General features: G+C 42.3%; 3 protein-coding genes and 1 long non-coding RNA gene across 4 annotated transcripts; 1 reads left to right on the top strand and 3 right to left on the bottom strand.

The window, feature by feature from the left end:
* The first annotated feature begins 555 nt into the window (after nt 1-555).
* On the top strand, nt 556-4,484 carry LOC103975810 (amino acid permease 4). Its single transcript, XM_009390900.3, has 8 exons — nt 556-770; nt 878-1,013; nt 1,829-2,062; nt 2,148-2,241; nt 2,340-2,554; nt 3,158-3,315; nt 3,404-3,631; nt 3,915-4,484. The coding sequence occupies exons 1-8, from the start codon at nt 723-725 to the stop codon at nt 4,341-4,343; spliced, it is 1,542 nt and encodes a 513-aa protein (XP_009389175.2). The 5' UTR covers nt 556-722; the 3' UTR covers nt 4,344-4,484.
* A 4,725-nt stretch (nt 4,485-9,209) lies between these two features.
* Nucleotides 9,210-13,735, bottom strand: LOC103975811 (26S proteasome non-ATPase regulatory subunit 4 homolog). The gene is made up of 10 exons (XM_009390902.3): nt 13,612-13,735; nt 13,396-13,509; nt 13,150-13,255; nt 12,141-12,255; nt 11,837-12,046; nt 11,433-11,745; nt 10,700-10,826; nt 10,065-10,168; nt 9,919-9,987; nt 9,210-9,461 (listed from the first exon to the last, which is right to left on the bottom strand). Exons 1-10 carry the CDS (start codon nt 13,621-13,623, stop codon nt 9,411-9,413), a joined length of 1,221 nt encoding a protein of 406 aa, XP_009389177.1. The 5' UTR covers nt 13,624-13,735; the 3' UTR covers nt 9,210-9,410.
* Nucleotides 13,736-14,267: 532 nt separating this feature from the next.
* Nucleotides 14,268-15,123, bottom strand: LOC135631175 (uncharacterized). Its single transcript, XR_010494313.1, has 2 exons — nt 14,777-15,123; nt 14,268-14,600 (listed from the first exon to the last, which is right to left on the bottom strand). It is a non-coding gene; the product is annotated as an uncharacterized LOC135631175 (long non-coding RNA).
* A 672-nt stretch (nt 15,124-15,795) lies between these two features.
* On the bottom strand, nt 15,796-17,196 carry LOC135632021 (pathogenesis-related thaumatin-like protein 3.5). The gene is made up of 3 exons (XM_065140293.1): nt 17,042-17,196; nt 16,205-16,904; nt 15,796-16,113 (listed from the first exon to the last, which is right to left on the bottom strand). Exons 1-3 carry the CDS (start codon nt 17,088-17,090, stop codon nt 15,933-15,935), a joined length of 930 nt encoding a protein of 309 aa, XP_064996365.1. The 5' UTR covers nt 17,091-17,196; the 3' UTR covers nt 15,796-15,932.
* Nucleotides 17,197-19,711: the final 2,515 nt, after the last annotated feature.

Genomic DNA, 19,711 nt, shown 5'->3' with positions numbered 1-19,711 from the left:
GATGGTCCCCGCAGAAAATGGAATGTTCAGCCTTGTCAGGATACTATCCTGCAATGTTTTCTTTGTCGCTCGGTTGCACACTATTCCTGGTTCATATGGACCTTAATATGACACGACAGTCCCCAAGCATTATAAGCAGCACCAGAAACGAATTAGTACCTCCATCGGAGTGCCGATTAGGCCCGGCAGAGACAACGACTTGAGCCTCGCCATTGTTTGTGACCACCAACACTTTTCATTATTGCTCTTTGCTCTAAGCGTCATGGAGCACAAACCTGTCCCCTATATGCACAGAGAAGACCCGGAGTTGACCACTGAGAGACCCCTCACCCAGAACAATCCTTCCACCGTAATGTCCAAAACATCCTCGCACTAATACTAATTGACGTGCGTGCGTAGCTTCCTCAAGTAGAATCGATCTACGTGGGAAAAAACATGATTGAGGAAGGGTTGTTTGGGCATGCAATGGATCCTCGTGAGGCACGTTTGTGTCTTTCACAGCTTGAGAGGATAGAATTAGGGGCCCTTACAGTACTCCCACTTCAGTAGACAAGGCCGAGGTGTAATGGTGGGAGGAGCTCGGCTTCACACATTACTGTGCCTATAAAACAGCCCTTCCTCCTACAGCATCGACCATCGTCTGGGGTCTCTCTCACCAATAGAAACTGTTGCCTTTACTGTATCGTACGCATCTCACTGTTTCTGCTGCCATCTGCTCAGCCATGCTGCCCAGAAGCCGAACGCTTCCGGCGAGGATCCATGAGAGTGTTGTAAGTTGCAGGGCTGCTACTTGAATTGCGCTGTAGTTGCTTAGCTTCTCGTCGTAGGATCTTGTGGTTGTTTGCAAGCTTGCTAATGATGGTATTTGTTCATGAAGAACGATGGGAGCCGCAACGAAAGGGCGTATCTTCAAGTGGAAACACAGCCCAAGATACAGGAGGACACTGAAAGCTTGAATCCACAGGTGGCTCATTCCAAGTGCTTTGACGACGATGGACGCCTTAAACGAACAGGTAAAGCTTCTGATAACTCCTTCCTTGCTCTTGTAAGTTCTAATTCTTTTGTTCTCAGGACCAAGCTTATGTGTGCTGCAACAGAGCAACACAAACAATACTGCACTTGAAGAACAAGTACGGTAAAAAGGAAAAGGAATAATCATACATTTTTAATGAAATATTCAAACTATCTTATATATATATATATATATATATATATATATATATATATATATATATATATATATATATATATATATATATAAAACTGATTCAAGAATATACATGTGTTTAGCTTATAATATATATATACACACACACATCTGAGTTGTAGAAATTAAGCTCAATACTATCCATAAAGTAGCTTATCTATAAAACAAATGTGCTATAGATAGGTTCTTGTGATAGAGACGGCTAAGGATGATGGAACAACAGCAAAGTTGCAAAAGGTGGAGTAGGGATGAGAGATAGTGCTGATAGAAAGGCAGTGGTCTTTTATAGTGCATATAATAAAGTGGTCTTTTATAGCTGCTGGCTCTTTGACTGAGATCAATAAAACAAGCTAAACATAGCTGTAGTTTATAACTAACATGGTTACAACTCAAGCATTGAATACATTTGTTAAGATATATTATATTTGTATTATCTAAACTTGGACAATTGCTTAAGGAATGTCATTGACAGTGAACCTCCTGTTTGAAGGTAATGAGTAAGCTTCACAAGTAATGGCTACAAAACTCTCAAGGAACAGAATCCAGTGATTGAATTATGATAATTACTATCAATCCGCAAGTCATTTTGTGTTGTCTAATCCTCAAATTGTGTTCAACCAGGGACTGTGTGGACTGCAACTTCACACATAATCACTGCAGTGATAGGCTCGGGAGTGCTCTCACTAGCATGGGCTATAGCGCAGTTAGGTTGGATCGCCGGACCAATTGTCATGATCCTCTTCGCCTTCGTCATCTACTACACCTCAAACCTCTTGTCCGACTGCTACCGTTCCGGTGATCCTGTCACCGGCCGGAGAAACTACACGTACACGGATGCTGTGAGATCCAACTTAGGTAAGACAAACACTGCATTGTTAATCCACCAATGAACTGTCATATCAGTTCCATGAATAATTGGATGATGATGTGCCGTTTACAGGTGGAGCAAAGGTAAAGATTTGTGGAGCAATCCAGTATGTAAATCTCTTTGGTGTGGCCATCGGATACACTATTGCAGCTTCCATCAGTATGATGTAAGTTTCAGCAAGTCTGTTCTTACAGAACAAGTCTTATTTTTCTTCTTGAACCGTGGTCTTCTTGGAATCACAATTGTGGTGTGTTTTGATTGAAGGGCTATAAAGAGATCCAATTGCTTTCATGCAAGTGGAGGAAAGGACCCATGTCACATGTCAAGCAACATGTACATGATCATCTTTGGGATCACAGAGATTGTGTTCTCCCAGATCCCAGATTTTGATCAGGTTTGGTGGCTTTCCATTGTGGCCGCTGTCATGTCCTTCACCTACTCTACTGTTGGGCTCGGCTTAGGCGTTGCTAAAACTGCAGGTAACTCTGAAAACTCCATTTACAGAACATTCAAATTCACATGTAATATGCACTCGTGAAACCACTGAAGCCAATTGGCCGTAGGTTAGTGTGTTTAGGTTTTACTGGAGTAGGGTTTTCTTCCTTTACAGAGAAAGAACAGCATTATCTGCTTTGAGCACTGTAAACAATTCGACATCATGCATAAGTGGCAGCTGCTAACCCTGCCCTTTAAAGTGCCATATGCCAAACAACCACTCTCTCTTTACGAGAAAGTTGCAGAGAACTCACGGTGATAGATGTTCATCTTATCCCGAGAGAAAAGGTGCTCATTTGCTCCAGGCAAGTGGCGTGACGATATGCATACAGCCCAATGACGTGTGACAGCAAAATGAATGATCTTGTGGTCCTCCCCTTTCTTGGTGCATACATACCTTTCTGAGCACTAAGAAACAACTGTAGATTAACGTAGACAGCCACGACCTTGGTGCGTACCCTGCACTGGTAGATACATACCAGTGTACGCATGCATACGTATATATATATATATATTCATGTGATGATCTACGAGATGTGGCATTTGTCGTAGGTTACTGCAACTCATGTTACTTATGTATGCCTTAGAGAATGGGAGCTTCCGGGGCAGCCTTATGGGCATCAGTATTGGGACGGTGACCAAAGCAGGCACAGTGACTGCAACCCAAAAGATATGGAGGAACCTGCAAGCTCTCGGGGACATTGCCTTCGCCTACTCTTACTCCATCATCCTGATCGAGATCCAGGTTTCTTCTCGAGCACCATTTGATCCGTACATGTAGTCAGAGGGGATCGGTTTGTAGAGACTCCCATATTTCGTTTCTCTACATGTAGGATACGATCAAGTCTCCTCCGGCGGAGAACAAGACGATGAGAAAAGCCACCCTGCTGAGCATCGTCGTCACCACCGTCTTCTATATGCTCTGTGGGTGCATGGGGTATGCAGCATTCGGAGACGATGCCCCGGGCAACCTGCTCACGGGCTTTGGATTCTACAACCCCTATTGGCTTCTCGATATCGCAAACCTCGCCATCGTTGTCCATCTTGTTGGAGCTTATCAGGTATTGCACCCCAAATAGTAGTCCATCTTGTTGGAGCTTATCAGGTATCGTCGTCCATCTTCGTACTGAATGCTTCCCGTCATCATCATGATTTGGCGGGACCAATTCCTTTCATTGGAACTTTATGCTTTAAAGAAATAATCGAAGTCAAAAGCTTAAATGCATCCCACCAAATATTCCTGTAAATATACTGCACCATAATTTCTCATGGTAATTATTCATATAAATCAACGAGTAGTGCAGCTGTAAGATTAGCGTTGAATGATGATCATGGGTGCAACAGGTGTTCTGCCAACCGCTGTTCGCCTTCGTGGAGAAGTGGAGCGCGAAGCGGTGGCCCAAGAGCGAGCTGATCACCCACGAGTACGAGGCCCGGATCCCTTGCACTGGCACCACGTACAAGCTCAACCTGTTCCGGCTGGTGTGGAGGACGGCCTTCGTGGTGCTCACCACCGTCATCTCCATGCTCATGCCCTTCTTCAACGACGTCGTCGGCATCCTCGGCGCTTTCGGCTTCTGGCCCCTCACCGTCTACTTCCCGGTGGAGATGTACATCGCGCAGAAGAAGATACGGCCGTGGTCGAGCCGGTGGGTCGGCCTGCAGCTGCTCAGCTTCACGTGCCTCGTCGTCTCCCTCGCCGCCGCCTGTGGCTCGATGGCCGGCGTCGTCCTCGACCTTAAGTCCTACCGGCCCTTCGAGTCCACCTACTGATGCAGACCGCGGACGAACGATGCATGCTTAGTTTACGTTGGTCGTTTTAGTGTGATCCCTGTGCTAAATAAAGATCTTAGTACTTAATGTTATGTATCAGGAGCTTAATTAAGCATGAAGGAGGTGATGCATTTACACTTATGATGAATATGGTCAATGATAAGACCATTTAGTCCAAATCGAGGAGAATGAGAAAGCTCTTAAGTCTGTCGAATTAGGTTTACTCATCCTCATGCACCATTTTTTTGTTACACTTATAGTAAGCAAATTAGGATGTTGGACCTCATAAATAGAATTAGCATTCAATAATTCATTGACCGTTTCTATAATGATTGATTATCGAATTGATCAACGAGTCAAGTCGATGATGAGGCGATGTTACCATATATGATTAATCTTGGGTATATCTCTTGGGGACTAGACGCTGCAAAGATCAGTCAAAGAGCTTGGTCTTCTGATCTTCAACTAGGGAAGCGCCTATTTTGATGGTTTGATCGAGACAAATTAGATTTAGAGTATCTTTAATTAGGGGCTTCCCTACTCCTGGATGTGTCAATCGTTGACCCGAAGCCTCCTTCGGATCTCCAGTTGCTTAACTAATAGAGGTGCTTTTTTTTTTTTTATAGTGATATAGATGTTAAGTAACATTGTTGTGATACTCGAGGATCATTCTTGAGCTTATGTCTCCTTCATTAGTTTGCAATTTTAGGATCATGTAGTATGTTGATGCCATGTCATTAAATCAACTCAAGATAAATCGTCTAATGATGGTGTTTTAGGTAGAGGGAACATCCAACACAATAATTTTAAATTTGAAAGTCTTTTATCAGGTGCTAAACCTAAATATGACATATAGGTCTATCATATCGAGGAGAGAGATTGAATCACTCACTTGCAACATAATCCTTGTATAATTGGTAGTACTTGGATTTGTCTTTTTGAAAAATAAAAAATCATGTTGTGGTGTAATCAAATCAAATATTTAAGATTGAGATTTAAATTTTGTTTTCCTTACTTGTCATTATAATCTTAATCTATTTTATTATTTGTTAATATAAATTAGAAAATAACTATTAAGCATTCTAAATAAGATGAGATCATATTTGTTAGTATATTAAATAGTAATAATCTATATTAAATAAATATAAAAATAAAAATATATTTTCTTTAATGGAGGCTCACTGTAATACCCTTGATTAGTCCCACATCGAAAAGTAAACAAGATTAAGATTGACTTATAAGGGTCTGATGAGTGTATTATTATTAACTTTAGCTTATACATTTTGATTAGTGATTTAAACCAAACAAAGTTGATAGGCTGAGTCTTGATATGCCGAGCTCCAAGAAACCCCTTTTCTATTATTTGAAGCACCTTGATATGTGAAGTGTCGAGAAAAGTGAAATACTTTCTCATGAGCACTTGAACATCGGGGAGGACTTTTTGGTTCGAGACATATGGGCAACGACAAAGAGGGTTGATCCTTCTTGGTCAACTTATTCTTTTTCATCTTTCTCTTTTTTGTTATAAGGGATCTGACAACAATATATTTATTTACCTTATGTAACCATTCTTTGGATATAGTCGATAACTTCATGATGACTGACCATGATAAATGTAAGGGATATAAGTTGTTGATAAAGGCTTAGATGAGGATCAAATGATAGGCTTCAAACACCATCTTGGCTTCATTGTTGAACTTGGAAGGTAGTCAGATGGAAATTCCTTTTCCCCTCGACAAACAACTAACATGAGGTTATTATCTTCTTCGACAAGTTGTAGTTGACGAAATTCGAACTCCCACTAACTAACCGGAGGAACTGATAAAGTTGGAAGTAAGGCAAGAGTATCGATCTCTTGTATTCTCATTGAGAGGTGTGGGCAAGGACCAATACATAAGGGCATCAGTTATCACACATATTATCATCTATGCAACAGACAAAGGGACTTGCCATCTTGCATGTTGCAAGTTCGGTGATTGAGCAATGCTTGCTTTCAACTATTTACCTACTTTGATACATTGGCATGGACTTTGTTAGAATTATCTAAATGGTCGATAAAAATTTTAATAGAAGGACATGCCATCTTGTCATAGTGTAAGTTCGATTATTAAGTAAGGCTTGCTTTTAGTTGTCTACCTACTTTTGTATTAGTCATTGACCTAGTTAGAATTATCTAAGTTACAAGACACCCAAACAACATCAACTTGAAAGGGTTAGCCTAAATTTCAATCTCGTTCGATTCCTAAGGACCTCTTAAAGAAGAAAAGAGTTAGTTTAATAGGTGAACAATGGGCAAAATATCGTTATTATCCGAAAAGTACACAGAACAAATAGTTGAAAGTAACAAGAACTTAATTATCCTTTAAAAGAGTCATAATTTCAAATAATAGTTAGGGTTGTAAGTTATCAGAGAATATTACAAAGTCTCACAAGTGTACAAAGGTATCATTTTATGGCCTTTAAGTTGTCGAGGCTCTCTAACTACTATACCAAAGTCCCATTTGGTCTAATGCCATCTATATGGTTCATGGGTAATTAGATAGGTAACATTTTGTCAACCTCGGATTGCTGTTGATGAATGGAATGATATATAGACTATTCATAACAAAAAATGTCATATCACCCATCATGAAAGTATATATTATGAGTGATAGATATGCATCTACCATACCTTGGATCTCATTTATGAACCGAGCAACGAAGTCTGCGAGTGTTTCTTCTTCTCCTTGCTTGAGTCCAATGAGTGTTACCACTAAAGGACACGAGCGAATGTTTTTGAGGAAGTGAAATTCGAACTCCCTTATAAGCTGGGTAAAAGAACTAACAGAAAGTGACTTTAGGCAGCCATATCATTCTCATGTTGGGCCTCTTAGTGTAATTGAGAATGTGAGATACGTCAAGTCGTTCAAAGTGTCATGCAATGATAATATTTGGGTGTGAAAAGCTGTAATGTGCTCCTTCATTTCATTGAATGCCTCCACGGATGGGAGATGAAAGTTCGCTGAAATCAATTCATGTTGGATTTTCTAGGTGAACGACAATCGATCCATGGTGGAGTTGACCAATACTTCCTCCTTTGAATATTGGAGTTGTCGTCGCTTTTTCTCCAAACGTCAATCGATCTATTACAATTGGATATGCAAGAAATCCTCTGTCAAGTCCATTAATTGGGCCTCAGATTCAAGCAGGGCAAAGTGGTGGTGCACGTCCACTGAATTTCGTGGTCGGGGATCAAAGTACCCCCTCAACCAATGATTCGATAAGTCTCGAACACTCTTAGGATGTCAGCACCATGTTGGGTCGAGAAATCTCGACGAGTACCGGTGGTGGTTAAGCCGAGGATCGTTGTTGAGTTGGTTGCACCGCATATTGGGTTAACTGGGGCAAAAGCGAAGAGACAACCTATATCATGCCTATTAGTGTTTGCACTTGCTAAGTGAGGTTTAAAAACACATCGACAGGGACAAGTGACTCAAGGATGTCCTTAGGGGTGAGAGAACCGAGTCGTTGAATAGACGCTAGTATTGCATCGATGTCTACGTTGAGGTGGATATACTCATTTACAGAAAGAGTAACTACTATCCCCCTTGAGTGAAAGTAATGTGTGCCAAAAGTAAAATCTCCTCGCTCGAGCATTTATTGAGAGGGTCTACAGATTGGTGTTCCTACAATATCGGGTTCTCTTTCTAGCATAAAAAAATGTTATGAGAAGATACCATTGATATCTTGGTCAACCCAACATTATCTGGACTCTTATGCGAGGGGTTATCTGAGGTGCCTCCGAGATGAAAATACCAAGCCTCTAAAGTGCCACCTACACGAAGACCAAGGCCGAGAAAGGTTTCTCAATCCGATCATTTTGATACCTAAGTTAGTAATCCAAGATAAGTGAGTGTGAACAAGAGTGGTCAAAAAGTGATCCCCCGTCTTGTATTAAAAATGAGATTTTATACTTAATCAATATTTTATAAAATATTTTATAAGAAGATAACCTCTAACAATCTCCCCTTGGCCTTTTACCCACGTAGGCGAGAAAGGACGGCTAACTACAACAATTGCCCACCATGGACCCTTGTCCATATAGATAGAAAGATGAAGAGTGACTTTCATCTACTCCTTCCAGCTTATAAATTATAGATAGATCACGTGTTGAATGACAATTAACTTATATATCAACACCTTTATCTAGGATATTGACAATCACAATCGAAATATAAATTAAATATTTTAATTAAATGTTTTTTCCGCAAACGATCTTTTAACTATTGACTATAAAAGAGTCCCTCCGAAGGTGACACTCTCATTTTTTTTTCGAGATTTCATTAATGCATCTCCGTATTAATATCTCAATCCATATCAGAGACTTGGGCATCAAAGTTCCTAGCAGAAACCTTCTCAATGGCGACTTTTTCTTTTTTCTTTCAGAACCAAGTGCCGAAGCCAAAGTTGATCCTAAGTTCCCGACAACCTTTCTGTTGGACGGTTCTCGGAGTGTACCTACCAAGAGTTAGGAACTTGCCCCAAGTAGCGACAACCTTTCTGTTGGACGGTTCTCGGAGTGTACCTACCAAGAGTAAGGAACTTGCCCAAGTCGAGACATCTTCAACGCTGAGACTGACAACCGACCATTTGGTTGACAGGAATCAAACATGGTGTCTCCTCTAGCAACCCGCTGCATGTTCTTAGCATATTGACCAAGTCGGGTTAGGCTTGGATGGAATGTTTGATCGTATCTGTTTACCAGCATCACATGGTACAAACTTGAGCTCCAAAGCGAAATGCAGACCATCTTCAGTTCAGCACGAGAACTAACAGCAACCAGTTTATCACAGCATCAGCATCGGGAGAAAGAAAAAGACAGAGAAATACTTGAATATTTTACGACCCATCTTAATCTCCTTTTTATATCAGAATATGTGTCGATGTCTCAATGCTAGAAAAGAACCAAGTCATGTTCATCTCACGAAGGTCTAGGAGATGAATAAAAAAAGGTACGGACGGCTCTCAGATGAGGTTTGCTATAAATCCTCTCTTACCATTGTCGAACAAGCAGCCTTCACAAATCATTTATTTATCGCCATCCTTTTCTGGAGAATCTTCCTTTCGCTTCTGCTGGGTCTGAAATATAAAGAAAGTAGCATCAGATCAGAGTCACACAAAGAACCTTGAAGTTGACAACATAAACACAAGTATCCTAACTTAACCAGATCAGCAGGAAAAATTGGTCATGCAAAACAAATTAATCAATGCATCATTTACTAATCAACAGATTCCCAAGGTTCCGTTAACTTAGGGTTTGATTTATTAGGGCAAATAATTTTGACCCATCTAACCCACTCTTACAAACTTCAATGGCTGCTTGATGAAAGAAAAAGAAAAGCAAGAAGCAGCAGCTTAGTAACGAGCAAAATTAATATGACGAATTGCAAAATAGATAAATACTAACAAGCAACTTATTCACTCAGAGATAATGGGCACAGAATTGTATCAAATAACATAGATACAACCTCTCAACCTACATATAATTAATGTTTTCTGTAGACTTCTAGAAGAGTTCCATGGTTCAAAAGCATACCTCTGATTGGTCTTGTAAAGATGCCAGGAAATCTTTGAGCGAAGGATCATTAGGGTCAACTCCAGGAAGCTGCAGGAACAAGTTATTTATCATATAGTAGGAATAACTATGACAAAGATCAATACTTGCTGAAAAATGAATATTACCGAATTTAGCACGGATGAAACAAATGATTGGTCCTCGAGAACTTTGCTCATCCCAGAATGGGTTGACGAGTCTCCTGCACTTTCCTGAACAGACATTTTAAGGGCTGCATGCGATAGGATAAAGATTTGTAAGTCCGCAAAGCAATTATTAAAGAAGTGAATAAAACTGTGAACGCATTTGATGGTGTCCTAGTCTCTAAAGGATATTGCAAAGTAATGCAACCAAAGAAGTTGAAGTTGTGAAACTAGAAGCATAATACCAAAGGGGATCAGATATATTTTTGTACAGAGGGGTACACGTTGTTCATTTCCTTTCTCTCTTTTGTTCTAAGCTTCATAGGAGATCAGGTCAGACTTAAAGATGGATTATATACACATCAATGTTACAAAATTCACCAAATATGCATACTCTTTTAGGGGTAATAGTTTATATCTTTCGGAAACTATATTCCTAACTGTCATATAGTGCAGATTATGAGATCCAACATGTAGAGCAGATCATATAGAATATGAAGTGTCATATATACACAGCCATTTGGCAGTGGTGATAGCCAGAAAATATTCTGTAGCAAACACAAGATAGATACATAATTTTTCTATGCTAACTGAAAGGTTACAGAAACTGGAAAACTAACCATATGCCAGTTCAGGATCTTCTGCTGTAGCATCTGACATGTCAGCATCAATCATATCCACGCTACTGGACTTAGCACCATCCATGGACATTGCAAGAGCTTGCTCTAGCAATGCAGCCTCAACATCCTGTTAACATCTCAAGAGCATTCAAGCAGAATTAGATTATTTTCTATGTAATCTCAAGATATGAGCCATGACAAAGATGTGAAAAAGAAGAGTTTAAGATATGCAGAAAATTCACCATATACGAAAATATTTTGTTCGATAGACTCCATTCATTGTAAAGTCAAAATCCATATCAAACCCATTCAACGAAACAGAAAGTAAAATTTACAAACAAATATAAGGCTACTGCAGCCAACTAAATTTAAGCTATATATTATCAAATTTACAGTCCTTGTCATCTTCTTGTCATAAGTTTGGCTGCACCATTTGGTAATGAGAAGGTAAATGCTGAGAGTAAATTTTATCATTTCTCTTACACTAGCCTGCAGGTTGCCAAGAATTCCATACATCTTTTATGAGTCATGACTACTGCAAGAGTAACATGTTAAAGGAAAAAATTGCCACAAAAAACATTAACAGTTTATCATCAAATCAACACTCAAATTACATCATTCCCTCCAACCTTCTAAACCTTCTAATAGCTGAAGTGGTGATAAAGAATGGTATCAAATCAAGCATGATAAGCTTGTGTTGACAACTTAAAGAGTGGTATTAAAGAGAACAGACCGTTAAATTTTGCCTTTTATCATCTGCAATGACAGCTGAAGTGTTGACTGCTTCACTCATAGTTGTGTCACGGGAACTTGAAGCCTGCTCCCCTCCCTTTTCCTCTTTTGAAGCCTCCTCAGCAGCCTTTTTGGCAGCAGCTTCTTGTCTTGCTCTTTCCTCTTCCATGGAGATCCTCAATGCTAGGGCCAATTCAGGATCTAGGTTAGGATCTACACCAAAATCAAATCCAGATACGCCACCAGCTGAAGCTGCAGCTGCAGCAGCAGCAAAACCACTGCCTCCTTCACCATCTCCAGAAAAGATTGGTGTGCTGCAGACAAATGTATAAGCTAAGTTGCTGATAAATGAAAGATCAAAGAGGGCTGTAATTACTAATTAGCTTTCAAGATAATCACCAATACCTGATAAGTACATCAGAAAGAGCATTTGGACCAGGTGAAACATGAACTATGTGACTATTGTCATTATTGTTTACAGCAGCCACAAGGGTCTCCAGCTTTTCAGCTTTTCCATCATCAGATTCTCCAAAATCAACAACATCCAAAGCAACACTATTCTTTTTCAATTTCCTCCCAATTGCCTCCAATGTCTTCTTTTCATATGTAATTGGACTTGATATATTCAAAAGGGAGCATTAATAAATTTGTGGACTAGTATAAGTATCAAAGGGGTGGAAGAAATAAAACAGAATGATCTCGAGGGTACCTTCCAGCAAAAACTATAATCCTTTGTTTCTGCTTCTTATTTTGGCGGTGCTTAAGAGCCAACTGTGCAACCTGAATTCCCGCAGTCAGGTTCATCTCACAACCAAAATCCAAACCTAGATAAAGAAATCAATATATAATGAAACTTTTCAAGATTTCATAAAGAATACTGAGCATATGACTATCAACCAGAGGGCTTAGAAATTCTCTCACATGAGGAAGAAAATTTTCAACAATACAAATCAATTTTCCTTAATATCAATTCTGCTATGCATGTTTATAGTACAAATCTAAAATTAGATTTAGAAACATAAGGAACATCCTGAGTCAGTTCCATGAACCAACTATATGGAACAAACCAGAAATATTCAACAAATTGATACTATTACTCAAGTTAAACAAATATAAACGAGAGGTTAAAAAGATCTACTATCGACTTGGAACTTTCACTTTTATATCATGGAAATCAACCTCCTCAAGCTGAACTTCTTTATTTTGTTCAGTATCTACTTCATCCAAATCAGATACGAAGTTCAGATTTTTCCCACCTTTGTTTGTAGCATAATTACCCCAGGTCCTTATCTAACATGTTGGGCTTCCTCTACGAGGCCTTGAATTATAAATGCCTTGAACAAAACAATCACTCATCATTGTTTATCTTCTCAGCAATACTTCAAGTTGGGAGAGTCACACATATAAGCCAAGATAAGGAAGCTTAAACACATTACTAAGAACCATAGCTGCCAGAAACAGAAAAGAAAAACTTAGTAAATATACTCCTTTCCGTTTTGGCAGAAAAAATTGGTGTCATGCATGGCACATGCTTCAAAATTAAAGGAATATATCACGGCCAAAAGTGATTACGAATGATTTTAGAAGACATGAAGGCATTAGAACAATGTGAATCAGCAAGGGTTAGGTTGCACTATAAGCGCAGCAAAAGCACGGTGATGAAAAAAGGTACAAACCAAGTAAGGGGATAAGAAAGATCTGGCAGTGGAAAACCCTACCATGCAGGCAAGCCAGTATCTTTCCAAGATCGCTCGTGGGTGTCACCAACACACGGACCCCTTTGCCCGCCATCGTCAACACGCCCACCGTGTTCTCCGGATTCGACTGTCCAAACAATCATTCCGAGCTCCCAGGTCACACCACAACCAATCAGAAACAAAAAAGAAGATGCATTTAACCCCTAATCCCCAAAAAGCCCAGAATCAAACCCTCAATTCAAGAATCAATTTTCCACGCGGGAGCACCTGAGTTTTAGCTCCGCATATGAGATTGATGGCGTCGGCTTGGGCTTGGAATCGGCTGGGCGAGTAATCCCCATTCCGCATCCACTCGGAGTTGTCGATGCAGATCATGGTGGCCTGCAAGAACCGAACAACAAAATTGTTAGCGAAAACCCTACACGTTCAAAGAAATCTCGCAACTAGAAGCAGAAAAGAAGAGATCAAGCAGATCGGCCTGACCTCGAGAACCATGGCGCTGCGATGCGATGCAGTGCGAGATGGCAATGGGAGCAGAAATTTGGAAGCCACAGAGGGGTGCTTAGATGGAGAACTCTGTTGCTTGCTTGGGAGTTTAACTTGTCGATGGAGGCCAATACGTGGGCTAAGGCCCAACGCATGATAGTATCCATGTGTTTTAATTTGATTTTTTACTTATTTTTATATTTCTATCATGTAGTATCTTATTTTTAATTATTTGTATAATTACCGAATAATATTTGAATAAAATATTTTATCTCTGATTAAACCCATCAAGATTAGTAAACCCATCTGATTTATGGGGCAAATTAGTTATTTCCAAATCCGAAAACCCCCATTATGTAATAAACTTCTCTCGAACCTTCGAGAAGTAAATGGGCCGTCATGGGTGGGCCGGCATTTAGCCTGGCCCGCACAGTCTTAGTGAACTCCAACTCCATCAGCACATTATTTCTCTGAAGCCCCAACAAGAAAGTAATCGACACGAATATTAGCAAATTCCACTACCAATCTACAGATCTGCCATTCAGCTTGTCGATTTTAATATGGCTAATCATTCAATTACTCATTCTTCTATCAACACCCAACCTAGACGTGTGTAATCGAAAGAACTGTAGCTCGCTTGCCATCGCTAGTCACATCTCATCAAGCGCCATCATTAGTTAATTAGCAATGAACGTGTGATTGGCATCGCACCATAGCGAATCAAAGGCACACTACCGCGTACTGTGTCACATCAACTTTAAACATCACTCGCCCATGCATATGTGTTTGATCCCTCGAGTCGCCATGTTCGACGTGGGCTCGTCATGGATACGGTGTAAAGCTGCCGGGATGACAGGAGATTCCATTTCGTCGATTCCTGCCCACCGTGCGCCATGCAGCATCGTCCTCGTATGAAAACCATCTCCCTATTCCGCCGCGGTCCTTTATTGCAGCATTTCATCATGCACCTTGTGTTCAGTCTCTTCCTGGATAAGGATTACAGGTAGATGAGACATGGAAAGAAAGAAAAGAAAGAGAGCTTTCCACACATCACACTTGACTTCAACGAGGTGCATGGAAGTTGAGCCGACAAGGGGGAGTATTGGGAGGTAGGTGGCCACTTATCTTCATTGCACCAAGAACAGTCGTTGCGCTTTCCTACCTTTCGACGACGCTTTCTTCAAATGTGATAGTGGACCTAGTCGGCATGCCATCCCTTTCGATCCAAAGAGTTACAGTAAGCTTACGAATACTACTCGGCCGCAGCCGCCACCAACTTATCTACAGCGTTCTGCTGCTGTTAGCCTCGGATCTCCACCGTCATTTGACCATGATGTAAGCCGTCGGAACGTTTCACTGGTCGTATCGGCTTGGGAGGGAAGAGGCATGAATAATTTACGCCACGACACTACTGGCCTTGACCAATTGACCCAATAATCTTAGGTTACTTATGCTGATCTGATTGAAGGAGATGAAGCAATGTTTGAAGACAGATAAAGGAATTGAAGCATTTGTGAGGATGTAATTTTATCTTTTTCATATGGAATAATATTAAATTTAGATTACAAGTGGAACATTCGAGATCTACTCTCTCATGGACAAATACTTGGATTAAGGATCATCAGTCTGATTAATATATTTATTATTAATTTACATTTAAATATTAAAATATTTTAGATTTTTATATTAGTGATTCACACACAGCAAAGTTAATAGATCAGTTAGATCAACATGAGCATCTGTTGAAGCAGGACTGAGGACTTCAGGTGAAATGTTTGTGACTCGAGTACATAAGACAAGATAGATAAATGTTTGTGAACGTCTTAATAAATAATATATTTTAATGGTTCTTAGCAACAAAGAAAGAAAAACATATAATTCCTACCGTAAGGATAATGTCCCCATCCATCCCGGAAAGCGACTCAAATAAACCAAAATATAACCCAAAAGCTAACTAGAGAGATCAAAGAATGACCCAACCGCTGAGAAGATGATTAGAAGGCAAGCAATAGCAGCTCCGACGCATGTCAGCTTCAAGACTCGCGTAAAGAGAGAGCCGGTCTTCATCGCCGACTCCAATTACGAGGCAAGCAGCGAGATCCAGTATTGTTCATGATCTTATGTGAGCGTTGGAGAGGACGAGGGAACTGAGCGATGGGAGATGGATGGCAGCTTGGCGTCCCCACCGGTAACGTCTCTCCCTCTCCTTCTCGCTCTGGTTACGTTACAATGTGATTGGTGGCAGTCGTAGGCGTCCCAGAAGTGGCAGAGGGCATGTGAACCCTGGGCCCGCCAGTGGCCTCGGCGCGGCCGCCGCGCTAAAAGCCGAGACACAAGGCGACAACGGCGAGGGCGAGGGCGACGGCCAGCTGCAGGGCTGCGGCCACGCGCGGCACCATGGGCGTGGCGTGGCTGACTTCCTCGCTGCTGTAGATCATGGTACTGTTGTTGCTCGACGGAATGCCTGCCGCCTCCGGATTCGAGTCCGACGATTTCTGGCTGTAAATTACAGTGATGAAACATCTGAGACGTTGAAGCCAGCAACATACTGTAGTTGAGCGAATGAAGGGAGAAGAGACGGTTAAACTACCTCGTGGTGCTGGGGCAGAAGGTGATGAGGTAGTTGGCGGAGGCGCAGGTAAAAGTGGAAGTGGCGTCGTCATAGGCGTAGCTGTACGCCCGGGGGCACGCGTTCTTGAAGAACTGGGAGTAGGAAGACGGCTTGCAGGTGCTGGGGTTCCCGTAGTCGCCACTGCAGCAGTACTGCGGCGACCCGAAGGTCTCGCACGCGCTCCGGCACGCCACGCTTTCGCTGCCCCCTTCGGAGGTCGGGAGCACCACCTTGAGGTCCGACGGGCAGACCCCATTAAGGTCCACCAGGCAGCCCGTGGAGCTGCAGGCACCGCCGGAGCCGCCCTGCGGCACCACCAGCATCGGCAGGTTGTATCCGTCCACAAGGCTAACGTCGTAGAAGTCCATCCCACCGCTGCCGTCGAGCGTGAACTCCGCGAGGGTGGCGGGGGGGGCAGCACCGCTGCCGGAGCACTCCACCGCGCCGGACCCGCAGTCGCCGGTGCCGCAGCTGAACTTGCCGCTGGCGTCGGCGGCGCAGAGGGTGCGGCCCCAGAAGCGGCCGGACCACGCAGCGGGCACGTCGAGGCTGCGGGACTCGCCCTGCTGCAACGCGAATCCCGTTATGGACAGCGGGGCCGTGCCAGCGCTCGAAAGCACGCCGGGCCATACGGTGTACTCGCAGTTGTTTGTCAAGGTGAAGGTTGCAGCCATAGCCCCTGCAAGCAGAGCACAGAATGTCACTTATCACAATAGAATTCACGACAGGGGAAACAAATTAGCACCATAAAAACAGAGCACAAATGTTACAGACACAGAAAGCAGAGCACAACAACAGAGATGAAGAGAGAGTCACCTGATAGCAAGAAGAGAAGGAACGAGAGAACGAACACGAGTCTCGCCATTTCGGCCTGTGTATTCTCCTCACACCCTCGGAAGGGACAGGACCGTTTGGAGTGAGAAGATATCAGGCTCCGGAGTGGGGGAGTTCTGCAGGCAGGGGGATGTACGATATATATAGAGAAAAGGTCGGGAGTGGCCGCGGGGCCCACAACGGTTGGTAGCATCAAGGCAAGGAAACACATGAACTCATGGTTTTGTCTGCGACCGCAGCTACGAACCATGACGGTGCAATTGGAGTCGGCGAACGGAGTCGAGTTCCAAGACAAAGGCGGTGTGGGCTCAAAGATCGAAGACCCCATGATGGGGAAAAGATAAGAGTCAAGCGTGAATTCGAGCAGTCAAAATTGAAAGAAGTATGCGTAATTAATATATTGTGTGATAATATAAGACAATTCAAAGTTCTAAGAGTAGTTAGATACGATGAACCAAGACGAGCTTCTTCGAAGCTTCGTTGTTCTTCATCATCCGATGTGGATAAGAAAAACCACTAACGAGAAGATGGAATTCCACGTCGATGGATCTTTTTCGTCGAACACCTGCGACTAACACCACCAAAATTATGGTGACCAAGACTACTTCCTAGGTTACGAACAAAGACGGCATTCAACATGTCAATCTTGCCCGCGGAAGCAATCTCCATGTTTCGCTACGACCGGAAGGTGCGCCAATCAGAGATCACCAGATGAAAGAGATTTGACTATTGGGTTTGGGTCAGGTGCAAAAGTCTGCCAATGAGAGTCCATTCAGCCGTGACATGAGAAAAACACTTGCAATTTGGTGGGTGAAATGCAATCGCGCCATGTTCTATAAATTCTAGACACAATAAAGTCATTAGGCTTTTCATAAAAGTCAAATCCACTTAAATCGTGTCGGTATAGATAATATTGATCCGAATCCTGCTGAGAAGCATCCTATGTTTCCTCCTGACAAAAGAACAAATTATCTTGCAGGGACCATCTTATGAGACTGAATACGCCTATGTCCCTCCTCAATAGCTTTTTCACATACTCAACGTTCCTGTTAGTACAGACACTTACAGTTTGGAATCCTTTTGAGCAAGCATTTGATCCTTCCAAAGACTCTTTTCCAGTTTTCTTGGGGGTGTGTCCTTTCTTACATCTACAGTAACTCAGATACTGACTGTTGTCAGTGTAGGCTGCTTGAGTTTGTTCATGCATCTTGAGCTTGAACTCAGTTGAAGAAGGCAGGTCAGGGACGCAAACTGAGATAGAAACCTTTACAGCCTCCTGCCACTTCAATTGTCCACACTACCGAAGACATTTTAACCGGACACCAAATTGGCCCTCCAAAGTCACATAAGAAAACAAACACCAGTATACATCTCTCTCTTTTCTCCTCTAGGCGTTGTTATCTTTTTCTCTAGATGAATAGGTAAGGCTGCAGTCAAATGTCCTTCTCTGCAACATTAAGCTCTAAGATGCAGTTTATATGACCTTGTGAAATAGCAACAGCATGGTCTACTGCATCACTCTAGAATTCACGATCATATTTGTCTGCAGATAATATCTTTGCTACTTCTAGACCTCAAAGCACAGTTGGCAACTCACCAGGTTCAGCAACATCTTCAGAGGCCAAAGGCATCTCATGAAGTTGAGCTGAAAAGGATTCAAGGTTTGAAACATTCAGTATTCTTTGTACCATAGCAAAAAGTAGAACAATGTCTTCATCTGACCAGTCTACAAGAAAGATAACACTTATCTAATTTCTGTGAATCCAATGGACAAAATAGCTTGTCAGCTCCTTATCAGCATTAATTTCAACATTGGCAAAACCAATTCGACTACTTGCGGAGGAATACTTATCAACTTATTGGTAGCTCGATCCATGACTTATCAAAAGGATATACAAACGGAAAAAAACAGTCATTTATCAAAAGCTGACGAGCGAGCATGGTCAAATAAGATGGGCAAGAAAAGCTGTTCATATGAGCAGTCACAAGCATGAATGTTCTAATTACATTTCCTACGAGATCAGGTGCAGTTCCATCACCTGTAGATTGCATGGGTAGAATGCAAGGCGGGAATTCTTTTTTTTAGGGTTGACAATGTGCCTGCTGATCTGACCACTTCCTTTGGGACTACCATGACTAGGAGCCAGTAGCAACCAGATTTCTGCATGAGTGCCTGTACATCAGTAAGCAATATCTATACTCCACGCGGTGGATGGGGTTCGGCTAAGGCAAGAGACTGCCGACCTACCGGAGATGCGAATCCCAGTGGCGGGACCTTGTCGAGGAGAGTCCGACAGGCCACGGGTAGGTGTGTGAGACAAAGCGTCGAACACCCCTCGTGTCCACTTCCAATTAATGTGGTGTCCAACATACCGCCAGGGCGGGATGGCACCGGCCGAGGGCCACCGCCACGACGCCGACGCCCTTGGATGAGGCGGTGACGGTGGTCTATTTGCTGTGTGGAGGAGTATAGAGCTTGAGCTTGGTGCTTATCCATGTGGTATGTGGGTTGGAGATAAGTCATGTTTCTTTTGCGTCTCCTAACTACACGTGCGTGACCCTTCGACAGACAAGAGGCCCACATGTGCCATGTTACTTTTGCCACTCGAACCACCACACAAGCTTGTCATGCATAGTGTATACAACTACCCG

This window comes from Musa acuminata, chromosome BXJ3-2, assembly GCF_036884655.1.
Source record: "Musa acuminata AAA Group cultivar baxijiao chromosome BXJ3-2, Cavendish_Baxijiao_AAA, whole genome shotgun sequence".
Classification (NCBI taxonomy): Eukaryota; Viridiplantae; Streptophyta; class Magnoliopsida; order Zingiberales; family Musaceae; genus Musa; species Musa acuminata.
The sequence above is the reverse complement of the archived record's forward strand: the minus strand, read 5'-3'. Positions and strand labels throughout refer to the sequence as shown.

What these genes read in the sequence shown, in the direction of transcription:
- LOC103975810 (XM_009390900.3), top strand. Translation starts at nt 723, where the DNA reads ATGCTGCCCAGAAGCCGAACGCTTCCGGCGAGGATCCATGAGAGTGTT. An exon ending in TGGACGCCTTAAACGAACAG is followed by an intron (nt 1,014 to 1,828) that starts GTAAAGCTTCTG and finishes GTGTTCAACCAG; the next exon opens with GGACTGTGTGGACTGCAACT. An exon ending in ATCTTGTTGGAGCTTATCAG is followed by an intron (nt 3,632 to 3,914) that starts GTATTGCACCCC and finishes TGGGTGCAACAG; the next exon opens with GTGTTCTGCCAACCGCTGTT.
- LOC103975811 (XM_009390902.3), bottom strand. An exon ending in GATACTGGCTTGCCTGCATG is followed by an intron (nt 12,256 to 13,149) that starts GTAGGGTTTTCC and finishes TTCTTTATCTAG; the next exon opens with GTTTGGATTTTGGTTGTGAG. An exon ending in ATAAAAGGCAAAATTTAACG is followed by an intron (nt 10,827 to 11,432) that starts GTCTGTTCTCTT and finishes AGATGTTAACAG; the next exon opens with GATGTTGAGGCTGCATTGCT.
- LOC135632021 (XM_065140293.1), bottom strand. Translation starts at nt 17,090, where the DNA reads ATGGCGAGACTCGTGTTCGTTCTCTCGTTCCTTCTCTTCTTGCTATCA. An exon ending in CCTTCTCTTCTTGCTATCAG is followed by an intron (nt 16,905 to 17,041) that starts GTGACTCTCTCT and finishes CTCTGCTTGCAG; the next exon opens with GGGCTATGGCTGCAACCTTC. An exon ending in TTCTGCCCCAGCACCACGAG is followed by an intron (nt 16,114 to 16,204) that starts GTAGTTTAACCG and finishes TGTAATTTACAG; the next exon opens with CCAGAAATCGTCGGACTCGA.